Raw genomic sequence first — 18651 nt, 5'->3', positions numbered from 1 at the left:
CGTTATTTTTGTTTGACGAGATGTGGCTTTGTTTTTAAACTGCTTACTTAAACCAAAGTAGCATCTATTGGCCAATACAATTCTTCTTTTTATTTCACAACTGATGTCGTTTGTTGTGTTTACGGAGGTGCCGAGGTAGACGAAGTCTTTTACTACCTCAATATTATAGGAACCAACTTCCACAGTCGGTCCGAGCTCAATGGACGTCGACACCATCAATTTGGTCTTCTCACCGTTTACCGCCAGACCCACTTTAGCAGATTCTCCTTCGACCTGTATAAAGGTATCAGTTACTTCTTTTACTGATCGGCCCATGATGTCTATAACATCAGCATAAGCAAGTAACATGAGACTATTGGTGTAGATTGTGCCACTTCTTTTGACGTTTGTCTCTCGTATAACCTTTTCCAGCAGGATGTTGAAGAGATCACACGAAAGGATGTCTCCTTGTCTGAAACCTCTTTTGGTACCAACTCTTTGGAGAGGTTCTTTCCTATTTTAACTGAGGACCTCGTGTCAGTTAAAGTCATTTTACAATGCCGGATGAGCTTTGCGGGGATACCAAATTCAGACATGGCTTGGAATACCTTTGAACGCAGCGGGCTGTCGAAGGCTGCTTTATAATCGACAAAAAGGTGGTAGGTGTCGATCTGCATCTCTTGGGTCTTCTCCAGGATTTGCCGCAGGGTAAATATCTGGTCAATGGTGGACTTGCCAGGTCTAAAGCCGCATTGGTATGGCCCAATTATCTCGTTGACCATAGGCTTTAGTCGTTCGCACAATATCCCTGACACGATCTTGTATCATCAGCATAAGCAAGTAACATGCGGCTATTGGTGTAGATTGTGCCACTTCTTTTGACGTTTGCCTCTCGTATAACCTTTTCCAGCAGGATGTTGAAGAGATCACACGAAAGGCTGTATCCTTGTCTGAAACCTCTTTTGGTACCAAACTGTTCGGAGAGGTCCTTTCCAATTTTAACTGGGGGTCTCATGTCAGTTAAAGTCATTTCACAAAGCCGGATGAGCTTTGCGGGGATACCAAATTCAGACATGGCTTGGAATACCTTTGAACGCAGCGGGCTGTCGAAGGCTGCTTTATAATAAAAGGTGGTAGGTGTAGATCTGCATCTCTTGAGTCTTCTCCAGGATTTGCCGCAGGGTAAATATCTGGTCATGGTGGACTTGCCAGGTCTAAAGCCGCATTGGTATGGGCCAATTATCTCGTTGATCATAGGCTTTAGTCGTTCGCACAATATCCCTGACACGATCTTGTAGGCAATAGGGAGTAGACTTATGCCCCTATAGTTAGAGCATACAGTCTTATCTCCCTTCTTGTGGACGGGGCACAGGATACTCAGGTTCCAATCGTCGGGTACTCGTTCTTCCTGCCAGATGGTGCTAACTAGCTGATGAATACACCTTATCAGCGTGTCGCCTCCGGTTTTGAACAGCTCGACTGGTAAGCCATCGGCTCCTGCTGCCTTATTATTCTTCAGCCGGTTGATTGCTGTTTTTACCTCATCTTGGCCGGGTGGTATACATTCTATACCATCTTCTGGGATTGGATCTGTGGTATCTTCGTCGTCTTCGCTGCTATTGGATACCAACAGTTTTGGAAAAATGCTCTTTCCATATCCTTAGCACACTATATGTATCAGTTACCAGATTACCTTGCTGGTCTCTACAGGAGGATGTGCCTGTACCAAAGCCATCTGTTTGATGTTTCACTCTTTGGTAGAATTTTCGGACTTCATTCTGGCTCCTGTACATCTCGATTTTTTTCATACTCCCGCTTTTCCATCTCTCTCTTTTTCCTGCGGAAAAGACGTTTCTCCTCTCTCCTTTTCTCCCTGTATCTCTCTCGTGCGCTACGCGTTGCTACGGCTGTAAAGTAGCCCTATATGCCGCATTTTTCTCTTCGATGGCAGCACGACACTCCTGATCATACCATGGATTCCTTGGTGGAGGTCTCTGGTATCCAAGTATGGATTTTGCGGCTGTTTGCATGGAGTGGGCAATGCTTTGCCATTGCGCTGAAATGTTATCGGGATGAGGAGTGCTTTGATTAAGCAATTGGGCTATTTGTTGTGATTGCAGCTTACCAATGTCTAACTTTCGTGTTGTGTCTGTTCGTACTTTGTTTGCTACGTTTAACCGGATGCGTATCTTTGCTGCAACAAGGTAGTGGTCCGAATCAATGTTTGCGCCTCGGAACGATCGTACATCCAACACGCTCGATGAATGTCTTCCATCTATCACAACATGATCAAATTGATTTCTTGTTTTCTGATCTGGAGACAGCCAGGTGCCCTTATGAATATCGAGATGATTAAATCTGGTACTGCTAACTACCATGTTTCTTGCAGCTGCAAAGTCTATCAGCCTCATACCATTGTCAGATGTTTCACTGTGGAGACTGAATTTCCCGACTGTTCGGCTAAAGATATTCTCCTTTCCAATTTTGGCATTAAAATCGCCTAGAACAATTTTAATGCCATGGGCAGGGCAACGGTCATATGTTTCTTCTAAGCGCTCGTAAAATATATCTTTGGTCTGTTTGTCCTTTTCTTCAGTGGGAGCATGAGCACAAATAAAGCTGATGTTGAAGAATTTAGCTTTTATTCGAATTGCAGCAAGTCTTTCATTCACTGGGGTGAAGCTTGATATCAGATGTTTTAGCCTCCGACTAACTACGAATCCGCAACCAAACTCATGCTTTACGTCATGGCAGCTATAATACAGTGCGTCACCTTTAGGTGTTGTTGTGACGCCTTTCCCAATCCATCGTATTTCCTGTATGGCAGTAATATCGGCCTTGTACTTTTCAAGTACGTTTGCCAATGCAAATACTGCACCTTCTCTATAAAAAGTGCGAACAATGTAGGTGCAGATTCGCAGATCATGGTCCTTAAAACGTTTGCGGGATCCGTCAACTTTAGAGGGGTTTGTTTTTCTTTTCTTTCGTTTTTTCATAGTAGGCTGTTTTTTTCTAGGGGAGGGTTACTAACCCGACGCCCAAACCCAAGTTTTTAATTTTCTTATGGGTGAACGTGAACGAAAATCGTGCATCGGTTACACTATTACTCTGGTCGTCTCTGTAAGCGAAGAAGATAACCTATATCCATCCTTCTATTGGACGGACTTTTAGGTTCAGATGAACAGAGACAACATAAAGGAGATCCAATCGTTCTTAGATAGATTGACGGTATTAATCCAACACTTTAAAGGCCCCAAAGACTCGCTAGGTTTACAAATAGTTCCTCGGATTTTTTTTCAATATCCTTCCAGATTCGCTGAATTGTCATCTCCTCCCAACTTATCTACTGAACATTCTTCAATCCCAAACCTGTTTAAGCGTTCGCTAGCACTCAGCTAAGTTTCTCCAAAAGCCGGTTTCATTAAATAGGATCTTAAATCAAAGAAATTGCTTTTTTTGACTCTAGCACAATTGTGGAACTAGAATAAATTGTTCCATAGACTCCCCTCTCCTCCTCTCAGCTAGTTTCATGCTCATCTATTCGTACTATATCTTTTGTTTGCTTCTTTTGTGTGTTATTTTTTTAAGCAAACACCGAGGTAGCCACTTTATTTAAGCCATAAAGCTTGTTGCTTATTACTTGTTGTTGTTTTTGTTTTCTTGCTCTTGTTGTTGTTACATTTGTTTGTTTCTCGCTTTTGAATATGAATAGAATTATCTTTGATTTACATAAAAAAGTAATGAAAACTTTTGTGAGATTTTTGTGGCTTTGATAAGATGATGCCGATGATAAAGTGGCGGATGATGATGACGAGTAGCTGGCTGGCTACTGTTAGTAATCATAATGAAGTTGTTATTTTTGTTGCGGTTGTTTTATATTATGAATGAATGAATAAAAACCTAACTGTGTTAGCACAAATATTATTCAAAACCACTTGTGTTAACTGACCTATCTTAAAAAAGGAAAAGTTTTTTTTTCTACTATCTCCATTTGTTTGTTGTTACAGCGTTTCTCATTGAATTTAAAGCTCATTAAAAATATTTTACGTATTGCAATTGGATTGAGACGGCCAATAGTGGTTTGCTTCTACATTATTCTATCTTTTTCCCCATATTATTATTTTAATTTTTTTAATGCAAATCATTTCCAAGTAATAGTTAACTTTTAGAAGTGTTTTTATTTCCCTCGCCTGTTACACATTTTGCATTCATCAATCTCTCCTCCTCTTCCTTCTTCTCACCACTCTTTTATACACTTAACTGAATTCTAATTTGTAACCAAATCAAATAAATTAAATGAACTATTCAAATGTAGAATTATTATGAAAAAAATATCAATGTTGGGGGGAGTGCAAATATGTGCTGCAGCACTTGAGGATTTATTCAAATGGAAGTGCTTACGACAAAGTCAATGATGGTGGTAACGATGATGATGATGATGTTGGTGATGATAATCTGCCAAGAGAGTGTTAACTAGAAAAGTATGAGGGTTGGGGCGGTTAGCAAAACTCATTGCTGAAAATGATATTCAAGTACTGAGTGAATTACTTTCAAGTGTTTGATTGAGGTAGGTGGGTTGGTAGTTATGGCATCCAGGCTTGTGGATATACTGTTGCCGTGTTTCCAATTTCCATAAATAATTGTGGCTAGGATAACGTCTTGCTTTCCCCTCTCTATTTTTCTTCATTTGACAAAAATGAAAAGAAGAAGTAGAAGGAGGACAAGCTTCCTCCCTCCCCCCAAAAAAATACTTTCCAAAACTTATTTGCCTTGCAATTGCATTGTTTTTGTTGTTGATGTTCTGTTCTATTCTCTCTCACCATTCTCTCTCTCTTTCTGTCTCTCTAATCCTGAAGTTATTCGACCATCTTTCTAATTTTGTATTTTTGTTTGGTGTTTTCTTCTTTAATTTTAGTTAAAGAAATTACCAATGGACGTTCACCTTTGCTTCAGGAGCCACTCTATGGAACACGTGCTCAGCAATACAGTAAGTAGAAGTAGAAGAATCATCAAAAAACAAACACAAATACTCGTATTTACCAAAAAATTTAAATTATGTTAGTTTTTAGAAGTGACCAAGAAAAAACTCTATAGTATAGTACCACTAATCTCCCGCGAGGGTTCCGAGCGTCAAGAAGTAATAAGTTTAGTTTTTAAGTAAACAATAGAGGAAACCTGCTTACTTTCAGCAACTCTTTCCTAGCTACCCCTTTCTCTCGGAACCTTTAAAACTTTCAGAAAAGTTTGCCATTTGTCTCTAGGTGACTTAGTAGAGGTTACATTCTCTTCTATGTGTCCTACTGCAGTCATCATTTTGCCAATAACTGCAATCATACTTCCAAGTCTCTGTATGAGCGTGTGTTTGTTCTTCTTAGGTAACTTTTTGGCTATCATAACTAATTACAGGTAATGCTGCAACCGACTAGTATAACTTTTCAGAATACCACTGCCACCACCTCCGCTACAACCATCCTCATCACTCACACTCACCCAAAAAGAAGCAAATTATTGCAGACAAACGACTTAACCACCAATACCAAGACATATGTCGGCTGCCTGCATTCATTAGTCGGTAGTTTTTGGCAAAAGAGTATCTAAAGCAATTTAGAAGTTTTGCAGGAAACTTAGCTGGGGTTTTGGTTTGTGGCAAATTAATGATTTGTTGTCCCAACAACTTCAAAGAAAGGTGGAATTTGTAATGTAATTTTTTTTATTTTAAAGGTCATTTGTAAGAAGGAGACCTACCTCCTACATCCTAGGGATGACCATATAAAAAAGCAGGTCTTTAAAATACGCAGAAGACCGCCATTAGATCAAATCTCTCCACTAATAGAAGACCTTCTTCCTTTCACTCAGGATGCCTGAAGGTTGGAGGTCTTCGGTGTATAGAAAGCCCGAATGTGGTTTTCGGTTATCGAAAGCCTGAAGGAGGTGTACAGGTCTAGGAGACCTAAATGATGTCTTCTTTACCGTTGATTTTAGAAAGACTCAAAAATGCCCACTGATTATAAAGACCTGAAGCAATTCTTCTGTGCCTACCTGAAGAATCTCTTCAATACACAGGAGACCTTTTCAGTACTAAGCGGACCTGTTTTAGATCTTCTATAGACAGAGAACCTTCTTGAGGTCTTCTGGACACCGAATGCCCTCTTAAGATCTTCTAGACACAGAAGACATTCTTAAGATCTTCTACACATGGTTCTATAGGTTTTTTTTTAAATCTTTCGGACTATTTGCTCGGGAAGTATGGTCTTACCCCTGAAGCGATTCGAGAGCAGGTCCTAAACTCAATTTTCCGAAATTTTGTGTGTGAAGTATCCAAGGTCCTGATGAGCACCTTTTCTATAAGAAAAGGTCCTGATGAGCACCTTTTCTATAAGGAAAGGTCCTGATGAGCACCTTTTCCATAAGAAAAGGTCCTGATGAGCACCTTTTCTATAAGAAAAGGTCCTGATGAGCACCTTTTCTATAAGAAAAGGTCCTGATGAGCACCTTTTCTATAAGAAAAGGTTCTGATGAGCACCTTTTCTATAAGAAAAGGTCCTAATGAGAACCTTTTCTATAAGGAAAGGTCCTGATGAGCACCTTTTCTATAAGAAAAGGTCCTGATGAGCACCTTTTCTATAAGAAAAGGTCCTGATGAGCACCTTTTCTATAAGAAAAGGTCCTGATGAGCACCTTTTCTATAAGAAAAGGTCCTGATGAGCACCTTTTCTATAAGAAAAGGTCCTGATGAGCACCTTTTCTATAAGAAAAGGTCCTGATGAGCACCTTTTCTATAAGAAAAGGTCCTGATGAGCACCTTTTCTATAAGAAAAGGTCCTGGTTGAGCACCTTTTCTATAAGAAAAGGTCCTGATGAGCATCTTTTCTATAAGAATAGGTCCTGAGGAGCACCTTTTCTATAAGAAAAGGTCCTGAGGAGGACTTTTTCTATAAGAAACGGTCCTGAGGAGCACCTTTACTATACCAATAGGTCCTGAGGAGCACCTTTTCTATAAGAAAAGGTCCTGAAGAGCACCTTTTCTATAAGAAAAGGTCCTGATGAACACCTTTTCTATAAGAAAAGGTCCTGATGAGCACCTTTTCTATAAGAAAAGGTCCTGATGAGCACCTTTTCTATAAGAAAAGGTCCTGATGAGCACCTTTTCTATAAGAAAAGGTCCTGATGAGCACCTTTTCTATAAGAAAAGGTCCTGATGAGCACCTTTTCTATAAGAAAAGGTCCTGACGAGCACCTTTTCTATAAGAAAAGGTCCTGACGAGCACCTTTTCTATAAGAAAAGGTCCTGACGAGCACCTTTTCTATAAGAAAAGGTCCTGACGAGCACCTTTTCTATAAGAAAAGGTCCTGACGAGCACCTTTTCTATAAGAAAAGGTCCTGACGAGCACCTTTTCTATAAGAAAAGGTCCTGACGAGCACCTTTTCTATAAGAAAAGGTCCTGACGAGCACCTTTTCTATAAGAAAAGGTCCTGACGAGCACCTTTTCTATAAGAAAAGGTCCTGACGAGCACCTTTTCTATAAGAAAAGGTCCTGACGAGCACCTTTTCTATAAGAAAAGGTCCTGACGAGCACCTTTTCTATAAGAAAAGGTCCTGACGAGCACCTTTTCTATAAGAAAAGGTCCTGACGAGCACCTTTTCTATAAGAAAAGGTCCTGACGAGCACCTTTTCTATAAGAAAAGGTCCTGACGAGCACCTTTTCTATAAGAAAAGGTCCTGACGAGCACCTTTTCTATAAGAAAAGGTCCTGACGAGCACCTTTTCTATAAGAAAAGGTCCTGACGAGCACCTTTTCTATAAGAAAAGGTCCTGACGAGCACCTTTTCTATAAGAAAAGGACCTGACGAGCACCTTTTCTATAAGAAAAGGTCCTGACGAGCACCTTTTCTATAAGAAAAGGTCCTGACGAGCACCTTTTCTATAAGAAAAGGTCCTGACGAGCACCTTTTCTATAAGAAAAGGTCCTGACGAGCACCTTTTCTATAAGAAAAGGTCCTGACGAGCACCTTTTCTATAAGAAAAGGTCCTGACGAGCACCTTTTCTATAAGAAAAGGTCCTGACGAGCACCTTTTCTATAAGAAAAGGTCCTGACGAGCACCTTTTCTATAAGAAAAGGTCCTGACGAGCACCTTTTCTATAAGAAAAGGTCCTGACGAGCACCTTTTCTATAAGAAAAGGTCCTGACGAGCACCTTTTCTATAAGAAAAGGTCCTGACGAGCACCTTTTCTATAAGAAAAGGTCCTGACGAGCACCTTTTCTATAAGAAAAGGTCCTGACGAGCACCTATTCTATAAGAAAAGGTCCTGACGAGCACCTTTTCTATAAGAAAAGGTCCTGACGAGCACCTTTTCTATAAGAAAAGGTCCTGACGAGCACCTTTTCTATAAGAAAAGGTCCTGACGAGCACCTTTTCTATAAGAAAAGGTCCTGACGAGCACCTATTCTATAAGAAAAGGTCCTGACGAGCACCTTCTCTATAAGAAAAGGCCCTGACGAGCACCTTTTCTATAAGAAAAGGTCCTGACGAGCACCTTCTCTATAAGAAAAGGCCCTGACGAGCACCTTTTCTATAAGAAAAGGTCCTGATGAGCATCTTTTCTATAAGAAAAAGTCCTGATGAGCACCTTTTCTGTAAGAAAAGGTCCTGATGAGCACCTTTTCTGTAAGAAAAGGTCCTGATGAGCACCTTTTCTGTAAGAAAAAGTCCTGATGAGCATCTTTTCTGTAAGAAAAGGTCCTGATGAGCACCTTTTCTATGGGTTCTGGAGAACGTATGATAGTGATATAAATTATACGCCACACATTTCTCTAGCTTTCTTCCACGTGCAAACTCTTTATTCCTGTTTAGAAAAGGTGGCTTATTACATTTTAAACGATTTCCATAATATGCCTTTTAAAACAAACTTAAACTTCCCTCCAAACGCCCTCTTCGCATTTACCCAGTATACCACACATTTCAAATTAACACTTTTGGTTAGGAGGCACACACTTCAGCATAAAGTCCTCCCTCCTCCTTCTCACTCTTACTCGACTAATGAAAAAGTGATTATGTCGTTGGTTTGGCTTATAAGCAAAAATATTAGCTCTTCAAATTAAAAGTTGTGAATTTTATATGCCTGCTTAAAGGCAAATTTCCGCTCCCCCACTTTACCTGCTGGCCAACGAACAATTCCGAGTTTCTCTCTCTCTAAACCACTACTTTATATTTCTAAAACGAATAAATAAATGAATATCACCAACCAACATTAAACGTAATCCCTGGCTACCTCTCTTTCTCCCCGCCCCTACACCACACATAACAAAAATTGCAAATAACTTCGTCACACAATGGAGGTTCTCATTCACCCAACCCACACCCGCATAACATGAGGCCAACATACTTAAGATTTTCTCACACATACCTCTCTCAACATATTAGTGTGTAGGAACTTTGTTCATTCATTCATTTGCTGGTTGGCTTTCCTTCCACCTCTCATTGCCTTTTAGGTTGAAGGGGGGAAGTGTGACGTATTTAGGTTGCCAATGCTAAATATTTGTACAAGAATGTACAGAGAACAACAACAAAAACAGTTAAACAACAATTTCATTAGAAATGTTGTCAACTCTTTTGATGGGGGTGGTGCGGTGAGAAGACAACGAAAGAGTAAGTGTTTACATACATACATACATGTTGTTGTTGTAGCTGCTGTTGTTTGTTTGTTTTCGGTCGCCAGGTTGCCTTGCATTTTGAATTTTATTTTCTACGTTTTTAGGCATTCTCCTCGTTGCAAAGTGGGTCAAGTGTTTTACGGAAATAAATTCCTTAATTGCTTTTACATAACCCATTTTCTCGTTTCGCATAGCTTTATAGAAAAAAGGCTTAGACCAAACAATGACTAATAGGCTTATCCAAAAGTCTTAGAGAACTCATAGAGATTTGCTGGTGGTGGTGGTGCAGGTGAGGAGAAAAATATGGCTTATTTATCTTTGAAGAAAGGTTGTTTTCCTTTTTCAGATTTAATTGGTTTCACAAGAATCATTAAAGCCGCAGGTATGAAAGGTGAAGTATATATCGATGATAGGTGCAATGGAGATATGATGGCTAACATTAGGTATACGCCCTCAGAGTTGCCGACAAATAAAGATAACATAAAGGCCTTCTTTACATAAAAGCCATATCAACGTAGAGGAGCTTATAAAGTTATTCTTCATACGTGGCGTATGATTGATATATACATCATACGCTCCCCATTACATATTAACTAGACAAATAATAGTTATTATACGCCTAAGAGCACCATGCCTCACAATTAATATTTGTCCCTTGTAATACGAATTCTGGGATTCTACTGTTCCTTTAATGAACTTTAAGCCTGCAGCCAGGCATCTGTTCTCCAAATGCAAGTCCTTAAAGGAGCTCTTAAAGCTTCCAATTAAGCAGTACTGCAAATGAAGCCATCCTTCCAATTTAATGAATTTTAATAGTGCTAATTAAGACGATTTTTTTTATACCTACCTAATTCACCTCCTTCCATTACTTAACTCTTCGCCACTTGTCTCATTTCCCCATTATCTAACAAGTCAACGGAAAACTCCTTAGCTATCAAAGTACAGAGTAGAGATAAAAAGAAGTCATTACCTGGTTATCATTGGCATTTTAACAAGACAATTTGCCAGCTGTTCTATTTCAATTTCCTTCCTCCCTCTCTCTTCCAGCTTCCTCTATTAAGCCTTAAATTGCTAGCCCTAAATTGAAAACATAGTTAAGGGAGTCAAGCGAGAAGGAGGCAGCCAAGGCTGGTGGCCTTGGTGTTATGTTAAAGTTTTATTACTTTATTATTATGCAATGGAACTTCTGGGCAGATTTTTTATTTTTTGCCCGGTCACCAGTGAAGAAGTCCCTGGGACATGATACCTTTAGAAAAATAAAATAAGGCCAGAAATTTCAGCAAATGTTGCCTCCAATTGGCTCAATGACTGGGCAGATGGCGATGCTGCTGATGTTTCCTGCAATTGCCTCCATGACTGGGCAGATGGTGATGCTGCTGATGTCTGCTTTCTGGTGACACCTTCCTAACTGGGAAACAAGCAGTAGGGGTCAAAAAGTAAACAAACTACCAAAACTTTGAAGTTAGCACTTAAAAAGTCTTTTTAGTATTTGTTGGAAGAAAAACCATTCCGTATCATCATTCCAAACAAGCCAACCAACCATTAAGGCAAGCCATTCTCTTGGCCAAAAAAAAAGAAGAAAAAGATGTATGATGACGATTTCTACGGACAAAGTTAAGTTAGTTTGGCTTTCCATTCTCCTCTCTAGCTACATGCATATTTTACAGCTTTGGGGTTAACGCCTAACTATGGTTTAGGTGTCGTCGTCGTTACTGGTCTTGTTCTACATTTTCCAGTTTGCCTTCTTGTTGTCGTTGTTGTTATTTTCTTTTAACTGCACAAAAGTAGTTAAAACTTTACAAAAGTCAAATACTGCAAAATAAATAAACTGTAAAAGGAGGAAAACAACCGACAGGGAGAAAATCTACTCCTCGGTTATGTGTTGCCTAATGTTGTTGCTAATGTCTTTGAAAATGTCCGGTAAAGAAAAAGAAAACGGAAAAATAATCAACACAAGTAATGTTAGAATACCAGTTACCAACACCTTCTCATCCACCAAAATACTGTCAATATTTGTTGTTGAGTTTGTTGTACCAGTTTTTTTTTAAACTTCTCCATCTCAGTTACATATTTGTAATTAAAACAGAGAGAAATTCAAAGGATGAGGGCTTAAGAGCTTCTTGAAGGAGAAGAAATGGTCTATAAAAGTACCCTTTTTTCATAAATGGTCTTTCTTACAGAAAGGGTCTAGAGTAGCGCACTTTATTTCTGAGAGAGTATATAGGAGCACCCTTCTTTTAAAAAGGGTCTAGAGAAGCACCCTTTCTTATAGAAAGGTGCTATTGGAGCACCCTTTCCTTTAGAAAAAGTCTGCAGGCGCACCCCTTCCTTTAGAACGGGTCTATAGGAACACCCTTTCTTTCTACAGGAGCACCCTTTCCTTTAGAAAGGGTCTATAGGAGCACCCTTTCCTTTAGAAAGGGTCTTTAGGAGCACCCTTTCCTTTAGAAAAGGTCTTTAGGAGCACCCTTTCTATTAGACAGGGTCTATAGGAGCACCCTTTCTATTAGACAGGGTCTATAGGAGCATCCTTTCCTTTACAAAGGGTCCATAGGAGAACCCTTTCATTTAGAAAAGGTCTTTAGGAGCACCCTTTCTATTAGAGAGGGTCTATAGGAGCATTCTTCCCTTTAAAAAAGTCTATAGGAACACCCTTTCCTTTAGAAAAGGAGCATCCTTTCCTTTAGAAAAGGTCTTTAGGACCATTCTTTCTATTAGAAAGGGTGTATAGGAGCATCCTTTCCTTTAGAAAAGGTATTTAGGAGCACCCTTTCTATTAGAAAGGGTCTATAAGAGCATCCTTTCCTTTAGAAAGGGTCCATAGGAGAACCCTTTCCTTTAAAAAAGGTCTTTAGGGGCACCCTTTCTATTAGAAAGGGTCTATAGGAGCACCCTTTCTATTAGACAGGGTCTATCGGAGCATCCTTTCCTTTACAAAGGGTCCATAGGAGAACCCTTTCCTTTAGAAAGGGTCCATAGGAACACCCTTTCCTTTAGAAAAGGTCTTTAGGAGCACCCTTTCTATTAGAAAGAGTCTATAGGAGTATTCTTCCCTTTAAAAAAAGTCTATAGGAACACCCTTTCCTTTAGAAAAGGAGCATCCTCTCCTTTAGAAAAGGAGCATCCTTTCCTTTAGAAAAGGTCTATAGGAACACCCTTTCCTTTAGAAAAGGTCTTTAGGAGCACCCTTTCTATTAGAAAGGGTGTATAGGAGCATCCTTTCCTTTAGAAAAGGTCTTTAGGAGCAGCCGTTCTATTAGAAAGGGTCTAAAGGGACACCCTTTCCTTTAGAAAGGGTCTATAGGAGCACCCTTTCCTTTAGAAAGGGTCCATAGGAGCACCCTTTCTATTAGAAAGGGTCTATAGGAGCATCCTTTCCTTTAGAAAAGGTCTATAGGAGAAGACTTTCTTCCGAAAGGGTCTATAGGAGAAGACTTTCTTCCGAAAGGGTCTATAGGAGAAGACTTTCTTCCGAAAGGGTCTATAGGAGCACCCTTTCTATCGAAAAGATCTATAGGAGCACCCTTTCTATCAAAAGGGTCTATACGAGCACCCTTTCTATCGAAAGGGTCTATAGGAGAAGACTTTCTTCCGAAAGGGTCTACAGGAGCACCCTTTCATCCCTAAAGGGTCTATAGGCGCACCATTTCATCCCTACAGGGTCTATAGGAGTACCCTTTCATCCCTAAAGGGTCTATAGGAGCACCCTTTCATCCCGAAAGGGTCTTTAGGAGCACACTTTCTTTCCGAAAGGGTTTCTAGGAGCACCCTTTTTTCCTGAAAGGGTTTCTAGGAGCACCCTTTCCTTTAGAAAAGGTCTATAGGAGCACCCTTTCTTTCCAAAAGGGACTATAGGAGCACCCTTTCTTTCCAAAAGGGTCTATGGGAGCACCCTTTCTTTCCAAAAGGGTCTATAGGAGCAACCTTTCTTTCCAAAAGGGTCTATGGGAGCACCCTTTCTTTCCAAAAGGGTCTATAGGAGCACGCTTTCTTTCCAAAAGGGTCTATAGGAGAACCCTTTCTTTCCAAAAGGGTCTATAGGAGCACCCTTTCTTTCCAAAAGGGTCTATAGGAGCACCCTTTCTTTCCAAAAGGGTTTATAGGAGCACCCATTCTTCCCGAAAGGGTCAATATGGGCACCCTTTCCTCCCGAAAAGGTCTATATGGGCACCCTTTCCTCCCGAAAGGGTCTACAGGAGCACCCTTTCCTCTCAAAAAGATCTATAGGAGCACCCTATCTTTCCGAAAGGGTCTATAGGAGCACCCTTTCTTTCCGACTTTCTTTCCGAAAGGGTCTATAGGAGCACCCTTTCTTTCCGAAAGGGTCAATAGGAGCACACTTTCCTCCCGAAAGGGTCTATAGGAGCACCCTTTCCTCCCGAAAGGGTCTATAGGAGCACGCTTTCCTCCCAAAAAGGTCTATAGGAGCACCCTTTCTTTCCGAAAGGGTCTATAGGAGCACCTTTTCTTTCAGAAAGGGTCTATAACAGCAAAATGTCTATAGAAACACCTTTTCTAGCCGTGAGTTCCTATTGAAACACCCTTTTTTCAGAAAGGGTCTACAAAAGCACCCATGGGTCTACAGATGCACCCTTTCTGAAGTCAAGGGTCTACAGATGCATTCTTTCTGAAGTCAAGGGTCTACAGAAGCACCCTTTCATGTTGAAAGGGTCTACAGAAGCAGTCTTTCTGAAGACAAGGGCCTACTGAAGCACCCTTTCTTGTAGGTGGGATATACAGAAACACCCTTTCTTGTAGGTGGGATATACAGAAACACCCTTTCTTACAGAAAGGGGCTATAGGAACGCCCTTTCTTTCGGAAAGGGTCTATAATATAAACACCCCTTTGTTAGAAGTGTTTCAAAACGGTTCTCTTTTTTGTCAGGACCTTAAAGAGTCTCTTAAACAAATCCTCATCGCCTTACTGGAAATTTCTCCTTCGGAACCGTACTTTTCAAAGATTTCTTTCCTTCAGGAAATTCCCCAAACTTCATTTCTACATTGCATTCTTCCACCAAACTTAAAGCCTCATTTTTTGTACCTGAAATTGCTCCTGAAATGTTTGCGTTTAATTCAATTTAAAAATTAATTGTGTTTCAATCTTCGCCCTCTTCCTCCACCTTCCCCTCTGCATTTTGCCTTTTTGGGGTTTCCTTTTGTGTGATAGAATTTCCAACAAACATTTCCTTTTATCCTTTTTGTGATACACAGTTTTCAAGCTATCGTATAACCGGCTCTGCTGCTCCAGCCACCGCTATTATTATTGCTCTGGCAAACATCATCAAGAACAACAATAACAATAACTAAAGCTCATTTTATGGCAAATTAGACATGGCCAAAATTGAATTCTTTATGAATTTCAGCAGAGCACATAAAGCGAAATTGTGCTCTGCACTTCAAAAGAAAAAAACTGGTCATTACTGGAAGGCAGTCGGCCATTAATTTCCCCATAGACCCACCAAGTAAGCGACTTTAAGTGAGTTGTTCAGAGCTTTCAAATGGCCAACAAAAGAAAATGGGATTCGTTGAGAAGTAAATGGCGATTTTTTGGGCACCTTAAAATATCAATAACATCTAAGTTCATTGCTGGCAAAAACATAATCAGCGGAAGAGAGGGAAATATACATAAAAATTTATTTCAGGTAAAAACTGATATCGTGAAATTGGTGTGGGAATGATGGCCAGTTTCTCTAAGGTGATTCGAAATAAAATTCGTTCGAATTGGACTACGAAACTTGTGTTTTTTGAGAAATATTTGATTGCTTGTTTGTTTTTTTTTATCAAACAAAATATTGTTTACCATAACAAGAGTTTTGTTGTAATTCGAACGAATTTTGTTTCGAATTGTCTTATAGAAGCAGGGCATAAATTTCCATTAAAAATCTCCTTCGAAACCAACATTTCTGTTGTCTTATTTCATGAAAATAATAATTTCCATGAAATTCCAAGCATGTTTAGACAAAGTTGCTGCCGGCGTATGATTGCTATTAATTACATATTCTATGGGGCGTATGGTAATTATGTAAAGCATACTTCTTTATTTTAAATTGGATTTTCTGTGAAAGCAACATTGTATCCCGACTAATTATGCAATTATCTTTGCTTATGAAAATTGAAACAATTCCACTTTTTTTCTTCGGCTTCTTTTGACAGACAAGCCAAGCCATTTCAAACTTCTGACAACTATTCATTTGCGATTTTTCTTTCATGTCACTTTTTCATTGCAAGACAAATAAACTTCATTACAATTCGCACGAAACCCAAGCTTTAGCTAACGACATAATAATACTAATTACGTTACTAATCGCTTGATTAAAAAGATTTTTTTTTTAATGAGCACAGTTCATTATTTCAATTCAGAGAAATTTTCATTAATGGTCTCTTTTCATATGCAAATACAAAGGAATTACTAAAGCGACCACATGTCGCAGAGATTTTTAATCAGCTGCTGATGCTGCCATTCTTCTTTTTCTTCTGGTGAAATGCATTATTAATAAAGAAAAAACTCCTCCCATTTAATTTATTTAATTAAAATGTTGTTATTAGAGAAGAGAAGAAGTGCCATTTAATATTGGCAATACAATGAAAACCATGGTCTTTGGAGGTGTGTATGTGTGTGTGTGTGTGGAGCCTCAAGGAAAGTCTGCCACTAAAATCAACAACAATACAAAGTTTTAATTGAATTTATTTTTGTTTGCCAAACTAATTTTTTCTCCTCCGCTTTTTTTGTTTCACAAAAGCCATCAGCGACAGCAGCAAAGAAGATAACATCAAAATATGGCAAAAAGATCCTTTATTTTAGTTCGTTCCGTAGTGTGTTGAAATTTTTTAGCTGCCAGCGGTTTTGTTGTGGCTTTCTTTGTATAAGCGTATAAAATTGAAACTGTTTGTGGCCTAAATTTAATAATAAGCTCATCATTAGGAATAAAAGCATTAACAAAAAAACAGGCAAAAAACAAGTCTGAGGAAAGTCATTGAAAAACCTAACGGAATTTTAACAGAATTTTCTAAAAATATTCTTGCATAAGCGTTTTTATTTTTACTAAGCAAAAGGCCTTTGGAGCGAGTGATTGATATTAATTAGAATTTGCACCTTACTAGGTGGCGTATGACTACCGTCAACATGTATACGCTTTGATTCCTATTTTGTCTTATTAAATATTTAGAATAATAGTAGCACCATTTCTTTCAGAAAGGGTCTATTGGAGCACCCTTTCTTTCAGAAAGGGTCTATTGGAGCACCCTTTCTTTCAAAAAGGGTCTATAGGAGTAACATTTCTTTCAGAAAAGGTCTATAGGAGCAACCTTTCTTTCAGAAAGGGTCTATAAGAGTAACCTTTCTTTCAGAAAAGGTCTATAGGAGCAACCTTTCTTTCAGAAAGGGTCTATAGGAGCAACCCTTCTTTCAGGAATGGTCCATAGTAGCACCCTTTCTTTTGGAAAGGGTCTATAGGAGCACCCTTTCTTTTGGAAAGGGTCTATAGGAGCACCCTTTCTTTTGGAAAGGGTCTATAGGAGCACCCTTTCCTTCAGAAAGGATCTACGGGAGCACCCTTTCTTTCAGAAAGGATCTATAGGAGCACCCTTTCTTTCAGAAAGGATCTATAGGAGCACCCTTTCATTCAGAAAGGATCTATAGGATCACCCTTTCATTCAGAAAGAATATATAGGAGCACCCTTTCTTTCAGAAAGGATCTATAGGAGCACCCACTCTTTCAGAAAGGATCTATAGGAGCACGCTTTCTTTCAAGAAGGGTCTATTGGAGCACTCTTTCTTTCAGAATGGGTCTATTGGAGCACTCTTACTTTCAGAATGGGTCTATTGGAGCAGTCTTTCTTTCAGAAAGGATCTATAGAAGCAACCTTTCTTTCAAAAATGGTCCATAGGAGCAACCTTTCTTTCAGGAAGGGTCTATTGGAGCAGCCTTTCTTTCAGGAATGGTCCATACGAGCAACCTTTTTTTCAGAAAGGGCCTATAGGAGCACCCTTTCTTTCAGGAATGGTCCATAGGAGCACCCTTTCTTTCAGAAAAGGTCCATATTTTCAACCTTTCTTTCAGAAAGGGTCTATAGGAGCACCCTTTCTTTCAGCAAGCGTCTATAGGAGCACCCTTTCTTTCAGCAAGGGTCTATAGGAGCACCCTTTCTTTCAGAAAGGATCTATAGGAGCACCCGTTCAGAAAGGGTCTAAAGGAGCACCCTTTCTTTCAGAAAAGGTCTATATTATCAACCTTTCTTCCAGAAAGGATCTATAGGAGCACCCTTTCTTCCAGAAAGGATCTATAGGAGCACCCTTTCTTCCAGAAAGGATCTATAGGAGCATCCTTTCTTCCAGAAAGGATCTATAGGAGCACCCTTTCTTCCAGAAAGTATCTATAGGAGCATCCTTTCTTCCAGAAAGGATCTATAGGAGCATCCTTTCTTCCAGAAAGGATCTATAGGAGCATCCTTTCTTCCAGAAAGGATCTATAGGAGCACCCTTTCTTCTAGAAAGGATCTATAGGAGCACCCTTTCTTCCAGAAAGGATCTATAGGAGCACCCTTTCTTCCAGAAAGGATCTATAGGAGCACCCTTTCTTTCAGAAAGGATTTATAGGAGCACCCATTCTTTTAGAAAGGGTCTATAGGAGCACCCTTTCTTTCAGAAAGGATCTATAGGAACACCCTTTCTTTCAGAAAGGATCTGTAGGAGCACAATTTCTTTCAGAAAGGATCTATAGGAGCACCCTTTTTTTCAGAAAGGATCTATAGGAGCACCCTTTCTTTCAGAAAGGATCTATAGGAGCACCCTTTCTTTCAGGAAGGCTCTATTGGAGCAGCCTTTCTTTCAGGAAGGCTCTATTGGAGCAGCCTTTCTTTCAGGAATGGTCCCTAGGAGCACACTTTCTTTCAGAAAGGGTCTATAAGAGCACCATTTCTTTCAGAAAGGATCTATAGGAACACCTTCTTTTTAGAAAGAATCGGTAGGAGCACCCTTTCTCTTTGAAAGGGTCCTATAGACCCTTTTTTAAATGAC

At 39.6% G+C, this 18651-nt stretch overlaps 1 protein-coding gene across 19 annotated transcripts in view; it reads left to right on the top strand.

Moving 5' to 3' along the window:
* The window catches only part of sm (heterogeneous nuclear ribonucleoprotein L), a 345011-nt gene that overhangs the window by 207682 nt on the left and 118678 nt on the right, over positions 1–18651 (top strand). For 12 of the 19 annotated variants that reach the window (XM_073990795.1, XM_073990791.1, XM_073990790.1 and 9 more), the window contains one exon: positions 4895–4966. The exons of the other annotated variants lie outside the window; for them this stretch is intronic. In XM_073990795.1, the coding sequence (XP_073846896.1) occupies positions 4895–4966 (72 nt within the window). The remainder of the gene's footprint in view (positions 1–4894; positions 4967–18651) is intronic. 19 annotated transcript variants of the gene reach the window in all.

Source organism: Musca autumnalis, unplaced genomic scaffold (assembly GCF_047663935.1).
Source record: "Musca autumnalis isolate F117 unplaced genomic scaffold, ASM4766393v1 scaffold_5, whole genome shotgun sequence".
NCBI lineage: Eukaryota > Metazoa > Arthropoda > Insecta > Diptera > Muscidae > Musca > Musca autumnalis.
The sequence above is the reverse complement of the archived record's forward strand: the minus strand, read 5'-3'. Positions and strand labels throughout refer to the sequence as shown.